The sequence below is a fragment of the Pyrus communis genome, chromosome 16 (assembly GCF_963583255.1).
Source record: "Pyrus communis chromosome 16, drPyrComm1.1, whole genome shotgun sequence".
Taxonomy (NCBI): Eukaryota; Viridiplantae; Streptophyta; class Magnoliopsida; order Rosales; family Rosaceae; genus Pyrus; species Pyrus communis.
The window spans coordinates 14,132,963-14,144,669 of record NC_084818.1 but is presented as its reverse complement, the minus strand read 5'-3'; the positions used below and the strand labels follow the sequence as shown (position 1 = coordinate 14,144,669).

Genomic DNA, 11,707 nt, shown 5'->3' with positions numbered 1-11,707 from the left:
AAGCTTATGTTCCTCCTGGTTTTGCATTGATTTAACCAGCTCCATTTTTTAATCAAATGCCATATGGTTATGGTTTTGTTAGGGGAAATAAAAATAATTCTGGTCAAAGATTTCCTTCAACTGGGTCTACACACAGGGGAAATAACAATTTCAAAAATACCGGTGGCTACAAAGGAAAAATGTTTAAAACTGGAGGATTTAAGGGCAATAATGGTAGTACTTGGTCTGGTAACACTCAGAATAGAACTAATGTTGTTATTGAGTGTCAGATTTGCAACAAAAGGGGTCATACATTAGTCAATTGTTTTCAAAGGAACAATGGATCTTCTTTTCAGGCTTTTTTCCTGGAATGTCAGATATGTTGAAGACTAGGGCACTCAGCTCTGGAGTGTTTTCACAGGGGCAATTACTTCGACCAAGGACAACCATCACTTCCATCTCTAAATGCCATGGTAGCACATCAAACACCATAAACTTATCCAAATGATTCCTGGATTATGGATACTGGTGCATCTCACCATATGACTGTAGATATCAATTCTCTAACTCAAGTGCAACCATTTGAAGGTTTTAACAAGATTATTATTGGCAATGGCTCTAAATTGTCAATAAAAAATATTGGCTTCAAATCTCTTAACACAAAGTCTTATTCTCTTGTTTTAAAGAATGTATTACACATGGCTAAAATTGCTAAGAGTCTGTTATCTGTTAAACAATTGTGTGTTGATAATGAAAGTTGGTTCATTTGTGATGAAACTCGATTCTTTATGCAGGACGAGAAGACAAGGGAGATATTGTATCAAGGAAACAGTAGGCCACAAGAATTGTTTCATATACCAATTGTTCATCAGTCTCAGGGTTTGCAATCAGTTTATCAGAATTCAGGTGCTTTTCTTGGTCAGCTAGTCAAGTCAAATGTATGGCATCAAAGGTTGAGGCATCCATCACATGAAGTAATGTCTATAATGTTAAAACAGTCAAATGTAAAAGTGTCCATAAATAAGAATCATAGTAAGTGTACTCCTTGTTTGAAAGGGAAAATGTCCAGAATTCCATTTCTTTCTAGAGTTACTCATTGTTTGATTCCTTTTGGAAAAATACATTCAGATGTTTAGGGTCCGTCACCTGTAAAATCTCTAGAAGGGTACATATGTTATGTAACATTTGTGGATGAATATACAAGATATGTTTGGATATATCCTCTGTGCAAGAAGTCTGATGTGTTTACAATTTTTGTACAGTTTTATCATATGATAGTCACTCAGTTTGGCATAAGAATCAAATGCTTTCAGAGTGATGGTGGAGGAGAGTATACAAGTAACTCTTTTACTGGTTTTCTAAAATCTAAAGGAATACAACAAATGATCTCTTGTCTTTACACCCCTCAGCAGAATGGAATTGCTGAGAGGAAACACAGACATATTATTGAGACAACTATCACATTGTTGACAACTGCTGGGTTATCTCCTAAATTTTGGTATTTAGCTTGTGCTCATTCTGTGTTCTTGATCAATAAAATGTTGTGTCGGTCTTTATCAATGAATTCTCCATACAAGTTGTTATATGACAAATTTCCAGATTTAACTGCATTAAAGATTTTCAGTAGTGCAGTTTATCCTTGGCTTCGACCATATAATTCAAATAAATTGCAGGTGAGAACTGAAAGATGTGTATTTCTAGGATATTCTATGGGGGTATAAAGGTGTTATCTATTACAATATAAGTACCAGAAAGTGTATTATATCAAGGCATGTGATTTTCGGTGAAATTGTCTTTCCATTTCTTTTGAAACAGTGTGATAAAACAGTGAGACAGTCTTTGCCAAGTTCAACAGCACCATCCACTGTGTTTATTCCAATTCTATTTTCTAATCATACTGTGAATGAAGATACTCACATTGACTCATTGACAAATTCAATTTACTCAGTGAATGAACTCAATATCAGTTCTTCATATCTTGGTAATGATAGGGATTCTACTATGAAAGATCAAAGTACAACTGTAGAAAAGACTTCTTTAGGCCATACTCTTTCTCAAGACATTGATATATCTCCCTTGCTTCGTGTCATGGATCCATCTCAACTTCAAGTTTTACTTCCTATATCTCCATATTCTTCCATACATAGTGGTTCTTATAGTGTTGTGGATCCATCTCGTAATGTCACAACAGCTACGGGTATACAAACAAGATTACAGACAGGTGCTATATCAAGGAAAAATTATGCATCACTACTTGTTACATTACCAGAGTTGCATTTTTTACAGGTGACAGATATAACGGATACTACAAAACCTATATGTAAGATCAATGGTTTTTCTTTTTTGGCTGATGTTCATGAGATTGAGGAACCAAGGAGTTATAGAATTGCTTTAAGGATTAAACAATGGTGACATGCTATGCAAGATGAGTTTGATTCCTTAAAGGTATAAGGAACTTGGAGACTGGTACCTCCACCATGTGATAGGGCAATTATTGGGAGTAAATGGGTGTACAAAGTTAAAAAGAATCATGATGGTACGGTGTCAAGATACAAAGCAAGATTGGTTGGTCAAGGGTTCAGTTAAGAGCAAGGGTTGGATTTCTCAGAAACATTTAGTCCTGTGGTGAGACATACAATTATGAGGTTAATCTTGGCACTAGCAGCTCAATATGGGTGGAATCTTAAGCAATTAGATGTCAAAAATGCATTTTTGCGTAGTGATATTAAAGAAGAGGTTATATGAAGCAACCACAAGGTTTTGTCGATTCAAAGTACCCAAATTATGTCTGCAGATTTGTTAAATCCCTATATGGCCTTAAATAAGCTACCAGAGCTTGGAATTCAAAGTTTACTGGTTTCCTACCTGCATTTGGGTTTACTACATCAATGTCTGATTCCAGTTTGTTTATTAAAGTTGACAGTGGTGATATTATATTGCTATTGTTATATGTGGATGATATTATCCTAATTGGGTCCAATTCTACAAAAGTTCAGTCTATAATTACAAGTCTTGCTAAAGTATTTGATCTTAAGGATATAGGACAGCTCATATATTTTTTGGGACTATAAATTTAATATGAAACAGATGGTTCTTTGTTTTGTCAACCAATCAAAGCATATAAAAGAACTTCTCAAGTAAGCAGGAATGAAGACTTGCAAACCTACGTCTACACCCGCTAAGCCACATACTCAGTTGCTTGTAAATGAAGGTACACCATTTACGGATCCAACTTATTACAGAAGTATTGTAGGAGCTTTACAATATCTCACATTTACTAGACCTGACATTGCACATTCGGTTAATATGGTGTGTCAGTTTATGACCAATCTTACAGAGCTTCATTATCATTTGGTCAAACGACTACTGCGATACTTACAGGGAACTTTGACATGTGGATTGAGGTATACTAGGTCTTCTGAGTTCAACATTTTAGCCTATTCAGATTCAGATTGGGCTGTAGATGTTAACACAAGAAGGTCAATAACTGGCTTTGTGGTATTCTTAGGTTCTAATCTGATTTTGTGGCAATCAAAGAAGCAAACCATTGTTTCCAGGAGCTCAACAAAAGCATAATACAAAGCTCTTGCACATTGTGCTGTAGATGTGTATTGGATAAGGTCATCACTAAAGGACATTCATCAAAATATATCAGAACCTCCATGTTTGCATTGTGATAACCGTTCTGCCTTAGCATTGACTTTGAATCTTGTGTTTCATTCTCGGATAAAACATCTTCACACGGATTAGTATTTTGTCCGAGAGAAAGTTCAAAAGGGTGATTTGAAAGTTCAATACATTTCAACTGAAGAACAAGTGGCAGATGTTTTTACTAAACCCTAAACCCTAAACCCTCACCCAAAATACCAACCAAGTTGTCGGTCTTCCTCATCCTAAAGGGGTCGGCCACACCCCTATAAATACTACTTTAATCTCTCCAAAACCCAATTCCAATTCTTTTGCTAAACTCTCTAAATTCTCCAAACACTTTTCCCTTAAAATTATAACTTTGACATCGAAGGTTCTTCGACCAAAGCCACCGCGCCCCCTACAATTTATCATGGGCGCGTGAGGCTCTTGGCCATGACCTAAGGTGTTATTTGTTTTGTAGGTGCAATTTTGTCCAAGAGTAAGGAGGTAGAAATTTGCATCCACAATCAGAATCCTATATTCATTGATTATTCCTTGGCATGGTGATGAATCAATTGGTCAACTTATTGGTTTTGTATTTCCAAGTTTAGAGGAGAATACTTTCAACATTTCATACATGGTTGATAGGGCTATCATTACTCCAAGGAATGAGGATGTTGACAAGTTAAATGAAGTGGTGTTAAACTCATTTCCTGGGGAACAACACATTTACTACTCTTTTGATAGAGTAGACGATGACCCTCAAAACTTATGTCAACAATAATTTTTGAATTTTATAACTCCAAGTGGCTTACCTGCTCATAAGTTAACATTGAAATTGGATGCACCAATCACGCTCCTTAGAAATATTGATCCAAAAAGTGGGTTATGCAATAGAATAAGGTTGATATGCCAGCAATTCTTTCCGAATTTCATTGATGCTGAAATATAAACTAAGCATTTCAAGGGCACAAGAGTCTTCCTACCACGCATTCCTTTATAGCCTTCGGAAAATATAAAGCTTCCATTCTCTTTTATATGTCAACAATTTTTGTTAGATTAAGCTTTGCGCTGACCATAAACAAATCTCAAGGCCAAACAATTCCATATGTGAGTGTCTATCTCCCTAATCATGTGTTTTGTCATGGTCAACTTTATGTAGCTTTGTCAAGAGGAGTTTCTACATAGACAACCAAGGTCCTTGTAAGAAATGGTGTCATTGAAGGACAATCTGGAGTTTATACAAGGAATGTGATATATTAATATGTTCTAACATCATGTCATAAGGAACAAGATGAATAAAACATAAGGTTTACTTACTTTATCCTTTAACATTATTTTCTTCCTTTTTTTTTTTTTGCCAAAATAAATTAAATATTTCAATTTGCTATTTTTCATTCAGACTTGGAGTATAAAGTTGTCTTTAATCTATTCGTGAATGAAAGAACTATTTGGCCTATTTCTAAAGCTTGATACAATAATTGAGGCCCCTAATTATTTTCTTTAATTTTGAATGCAAGGGGACTATTGTTTGGGATATGCTAATCTTTGAAAATGCAATATGGAAATTAAGTAATTATGGGAGGGCTTAGTTTTTCATTCGATATATAAGGTTCTATCTCTATATGCAATTAAATTCCTTTCCCTTTATTAATTTTTTTAAGGAATAAGAGACTATTTGAGATTGTGTATTCACTTTAGCTTTGATTTGTTGACTCTAATGTTCTTCACTCTTTGTTACAGGCCTTGCTCTCATCTTTAGTAATGTTCAAAATTCAGCTATTGCTTGAAAGCACCAAAATTCTGAAATTAGTAAAGTTCCATGTCAAATCATCATTGGAAATTATTTCAAAATTAGTTGTAGCCGTCATGAGTACTCTGTAACTTCTAATTTCTTCAAATTGAAGTGTATATGTATTATGTCCATTTATTTTTATTTGCAATCTAGAAGTTATGTATAATTGTAACTTCATTGGTTTTTGGTGGTTAGGTTGAGTAGCATATACAGAACTGTCACATCCTATAAATTAAAGATGTTAAAATCACCAGTAGTTAGTCTGCACTATGTAAAACTTGTGCATCCGGTTCAGAAGTTCCATATAAAACTTGTGCTGCCAGTTCAGAAGTTTCATTTGTTCAACAAATTTGTTTTAAATACCTTGTTATCTGCAACCATATGTATCTTTCTTCTACCACCATGGACGGGAGATACATCAAAATTACAGGTATAATTCAAATGCATGGTCCAATAGACGAATAGTTTAAGTGGTTAATTTCAACTAGGGTGATAGTTTAAGGGGTTAAACAATAGTTTACCCTCGACATATTGACTGTCACATCCTAGTCTTGACTCCGCCGTAGCACGATATTATCTGCTTTGGGCCCCGACCACGCTCTCATGGTTTTGTTTCTAGGAACTCACACGAGAACTTCCCAGGGGGTCACCCATCCTGGGAATGCTCTCGCCCGAACTCGCTTAACTTCGGAGTTCCGATGGAATCCGAAGTCAGTGAGTCCCCAAAAGGCCTTGTGCTATATGGAGGTGGGCATGTACTTATAGGCAAATCATCCCCTCTCCGTTGGTCAATGTGGGATGTTACATTGACAGTGGGCCAAATTAACTTATTTGAATACTAACCAATAGATGATAATTATTAATTAAAGTAATTCTCAATTTACTACTCTCAAGTTTCGCCAAAATCACATTTTACTACACTTACTTTTTTCATCTCACCTTCATACCTACAGTTTGATTTTTCTGCCACTTTGATACTTCCGTTAGCCTGGTCGTTGACTTTTCTAGTAACTGATAACGTGGTAGGATTTTGGCCCATTAATTCTCCATTTAGTACTCTCAAGTATCGTGAAATTCACACTTTGCTATCCTTAGTTTTTTTTTTTTTTTTTTTTTTTTTTTTTTTTTTTTTGTTTCATTTTTGTACCTAAAGTTAAGTTTAGCTCCTAAATTCAAACTTTCGTTAGCTTGGGCATCAGAGACTCCATCAAAGTGTCATGTGGTGCTTGATTGTAAGATAACTGTGCAGAAATGTGGCACTGTGGTCCAAGCGCCATGTTACTCGTTGAATGGATGTTGATTGTGCAGAAACGTAGTACTGTGAACCCCGCAAGGTGTACAAAAAACTTAAGAGCAGAATATGCTGCCATGACAAAATCCCAATTTACGCAAAAAAAATTGACATTTTTATTATTTTTTTATTTTGTAAAAAAAAAAAAAACATTTTCGTTTTTTTAATTGTTTCACACGTCTATGTGGGGCCACAGTGCCACATTTTTGCATAGTCATCGTTTAGTCAAGTGCTACATAACACATGCTTTAACAAAGTCCTTGACGCCCAAGCTAATGAAAGTATGAATCTGGGAGCAAAAAGTAATTTTAGGTATAAAAGTGAGATGAAAAAAAAACTAAGGGTAGAAAAGTGCGAATTTCACGATACGTGAGAGTAGTCAAGTGAGAATTAATGGGCCAATATCCTACAATGTCATCAGTTAACAGAAAAGTTAATAGGTAGGCTAGTAGAATTATCAAATTAAGTGGCAGAAAAATCAAACTTTAGGTATGAACGTGAGATTAAAAAAAGTAAGTGTAGCAAAGTTCTATTTTGGCGACACTTAAGGGTAGTTAAGTGAGAATTGCCCTATTAATTAATAGTCAAGAGCTCTCAGGCTATGTTTGTGTGAGGGACTTGAAGTACTAAGCAATTGAGTTCAAGTTAGGGATCCGATATCTTCATGAGAATTACAAAGGCATGCGAGGTCGAATGATTGCAAAACTCTACTTGAATGTTTCTTTTGCAAATATCTTTCACTTGCCTTTAATGCTTATAGAAGGTGCTCTTGTGTTTAATGTGAGAGAGTGATTACAGTTAAAGCTTCCAATTTAGCACAGTACGTAGGTCAAGTTGTTTGACCTGAGGCTGTTCATGTTGCATGTTGTAATGGTTCATATAGCATTTGGTTTAATCGGTTCTTTTCTAAGTTCTCTCCCCTACTATTCAAACTTACCTTATTAAGATAGGACAAGCATAATAGAAAATTAAGGATATCACCCAAAAAAAGAAGTTGAACCAAATCATTCTTTATAATAGTTAGTTAATGCATTACCAGAAATAAGTCTAATGGCGATGGATACCGAATCGTCGACAATAATTTTATAGGGGACAATATTTCCTCATTCTCAAGTTAGAATAAAGTCCTTCTCCACTAACTTGACATCATTTCTATTGGAGAATAGAGTTCCACATCGAGCATTTGACAAAGTGCAATACGACTTATATATGAGATATATTTCCGCCTCTAAGTCAACGAGGCTTCTATGATAAAGCTCCACACATAGCAATTGGTGGTTAGATGAGGATGTACGTTAAAGGAGTGAACCAAGTTATACTAGAAGATAACTCGAGTTTGTTATCAAGCTTGGATCTTATAAGAAGCAAGCGAAGCTTAGCTTGCTAGCAAGCACTAAAAGAAACAAAAAAATAAAATAAAAAAATAAATTACACAAGCAAAGCTTAGATAGAGTGATATTCGGTTTAGTTCGGCTCGTGCTAATGAATCATCTTGCGTAAAACGAATAAGAAATCATTCCAATAAATTCACACAAACACTTCAAAATACATCCTTCAACTTTGTAGTATGAACTTAAGATCAAAATATTCTCGCAATGCTCATAAAATTAATCCTTATTTCCAAGTCTACATAACTTGGTGGCCTATTTCCAAATAGTGGGCTGCGAAGGTGTGCAAAGAACTCCAATCTGTTGATTGTTCAATATGGAGAATTCAAAGTGTTTGCCACATCAATGACAAAGCGGTATTTAATATCAGCCTTGGCAACTCTTTCAAGGGCGGTGTTGACGTAATCCATCGGAATAACTTCGACGTCCGCTGTGATATTATGCTTTGCGGCAAAATCTATCATCTCTTGTGTTTCTTTCATTCCCCCAATTGCACTACCAGCAATAAGCTTCCTCCCTATCAGAGATTCATCAGATAATTTTTTTTCTTAGATATATATCGATATGGAGTTTGGATTAATTAGAAGAAAAAATTGTTAGCAAAACTAGCTTGGGGGAAAATAAAATGAACTTACCCAACATTAAGGGGAAAACTGGAAGTTCCGGAGGTTGTGCTGGAGCACCCACCAGAATTAGTTTTCCATTGGTCTTCAACATCTCAGTCAAGGACAAGAGAGGGTGAGGGGCCGAAACTGTATCGATGATACCGTCCATTGTACCCATGGCAGCCTAATTTCATGTAATTACATGTAAGTATGTAATAAACACAAATTTCGTACGACACATATATAAAGGACAAAACAAATATCTTGCTATGCAGTTTAACATGGTACGTTGTTGGACTCGAATTAAACACTGTTGATGAAAGTTTGCAGTTTTACAACCGGCTTAGTTGGTTTTGCTATCAAATCTCCAATTGACCAAAACAAAAGGTGAGTTCTGGTTACACGAAAAAAGTCAAATGTGTACCTGCAATTGCTCCTGGTCGTGACTAATCAGAAATTCATCAACACCAAGTTGCTCCATTGCTTCCTTCTTCTTATTCGGAGAAGTACTTATTACAGTCACCTTTGCTCCTACAGCTTTTGCAAACTTCACGGCCATATGACCAAGGCCACCAAGCCCTACAACCCCCAAGTGCTTACCAGCCTCCATGAGTCCAAAGTATCTCATCGGGCTGTACACTGTGATCCCGGCACAGAGCATGGGAGCAGTACCTTGCAACGGCAAGTTATCTGGGATTCGGACGGCAAAGTGTTGATCGACTACTAGTTTGTCAGAGTATCCACCAAAGGTTCTCGATCCGTCTTCTTGGTGTTTGTTGTAGGTCCATACAATTTTAGGGCAGTAATTTTCCAAGTCCTGTGTGCAGTTATCGCATGAGCGACATGAACCCACCATGCACCCAACTCCAGCTATGTCTCCTACTTGGAATCTTGTGACATTACTACCAACCTTTGTCACTTCCCCTACAATTTCATGCCTACAAAAAGTATGATAAAAATGAATATATTAACTAGCAGTAGCAGATCCCGGAAATATTATTTTTGGGATCAGTAAGAATAATGCCTGCAGCGCACAAATTTTATTGGACGGAATAACATGCAAATTAGCATTTCATCGAGCCTTGATAGGCCCGAGGCCATTACTGCACATTTGTCGATAGATGCCAACAACTTCCAAACGAGCTTGTCGACTAATATCAATAGCTTTTGAACGAGCATGCCAATAGAGACCAACTTATGCCAAGTAAGCCTATCGACAGATGCCATAGCAACACATAAAAGGCATGAGGCTAGTAGCTATCCTGCTCAATGTCTATAGAGGCAATTCGTCGAGCAGTTGGAGGGCAGCTTTCAAGAGCATCTCAAATTTTGAAAGAGAATATCAAAATTTCAAAAGAAAACTAACAAGTCCAAAAAAACATTAGTTTTAATGAAAAAAGACAAATAAAGGTATAGTGAACAGTATCAGGAAAAGGTAAAAATGTGGTTTTTCGTTAAAAGTGAAAAGTATCGGGAGTATTTCGTTAAAACTTCCAATTTTCAAAGGGCATCACCCAGCTCTTCTGTGGAGAATTACTGAGCAGAGGGTCACCTGACCTACCTTGGTCCAAGATGGATATCTTCCTGTTAACTAAAAAGTAACAAGTAATAAATTGATTGAGATAATAAATTAAGTGATAGACGTACGTACCCTGGGACAATGGGATAGATAGTCAGTCCCATTTCATCCTTAGCTAAGTGAAGGTCCGAGTGGCAAATGCCACAATAGAGTATCTTCATGCTGATATCATTACTACCAGTAGTTCTACAAGTAAAAATACACACACATACACAAACATGTTACCGATGAAACTTGTATCTGATACACCAATTAATGCTAGAGTAAGCCAAATATTTATGCTAGTAGAAATTGTAAAACTAACTCTAAAGTCGGCAACAATGAAAAAACTACGATATTATTTGATGAACAAATTTTGATGATCAGTGTATGGCCGACATGAATACCTCCTAATGAAGTGGAATGGAGAGAGAATTCCCGAGGAATCTTTAGCGGCCCATCCATAGGCTTTCACTGCTTGCTCTTCTGCAACTAATATTTCTTGAGGCATTGTGTGTTTAAGATAGTGTATCTGTGTAGAGAGCTAATTTCAAAGGTGATCAAGTGATCGAAAAATTTTGAAATCACCAAGAGTGTTTTCTGTTCAATTGCGTTGAGTTTGTGGGTTGTGGTGTCTTTATTCGGGGGTCTACATGTGTGTGTACATATATACACACATATTATATACAGTGTACGGTTGGTTGTGTTAACCTGCGATGAATACAAGAGTTAAGATACTCATATGAAATTGTCAGAGTTGGCAGTGACGTGTATTCAGGTTGGAGGACATTTTTTTATTTCTCACTACTCAACCGAAACCATAAGCTGACAGAGAAAAAGTGGAGGAGAGGCGAAGAAAACAAGTATATGTTTTTTTTTTGCCTTGCTTTTGGTTGTATACTAGGTACCAGAAATTTGAGGTGGGTGAAAGAATACAATGAATGGTGAAACATTTAATATATATATATATGTGGGGCGAAACTAGGAACTAATAGCAGACGGCAAAGCCGTCCATGGAATCAAGAGTGCGGAAATAAAATGCATAGAAACAGAGTAGCATTTCAATATAATAGATCAGAAAGAGCTGAGGCTGATTGAAACGGAATATATATCCATGGATGATCAACAATAACAAGAAAACATAAGATTAAGTTAAACATAAGTGATATATTCATGAAAATAATGAATTAAAATTAATGAGATGCAGATAGATTTTTAAAATAAGTTTTTATTAAAACTTACTGCAAATTACAAACTGATTTGCCTAATGGCAGATGATGATCATAAACAAGGCAGATGATGATCATAAACAAATTGTTCTTTGATAGATTTTTGGTATGTACAAATGTTCGACTATTTTAAATAATAATTTTAATGTAAAGTACTGACTGGTTTTTAGGATATACATGGCTCAAAACAACTCGAGCTTGCACCGATATCGGCTCCTATTTGGATTGTCGA

The 11,707-nt window shown here is 36.0% G+C and overlaps 1 protein-coding gene across 1 annotated transcript; it reads right to left on the bottom strand.

The window, feature by feature from the left end:
* Positions 1 to 8,287: 8,287 nt before the first annotated feature.
* On the bottom strand, positions 8,288 to 10,869 carry LOC137721089 (probable mannitol dehydrogenase). Its single transcript, XM_068460205.1, has 5 exons — positions 10,654 to 10,869; positions 10,340 to 10,453; positions 9,113 to 9,626; positions 8,719 to 8,872; positions 8,288 to 8,600 (listed from the first exon to the last, which is right to left on the bottom strand). Exons 1-5 carry the CDS (start codon positions 10,755 to 10,757, stop codon positions 8,395 to 8,397), a joined length of 1,092 nt encoding a protein of 363 aa, XP_068316306.1. The 5' UTR covers positions 10,758 to 10,869; the 3' UTR covers positions 8,288 to 8,394.
* Between the last annotated feature and the right edge of the window lie 838 nt (positions 10,870 to 11,707).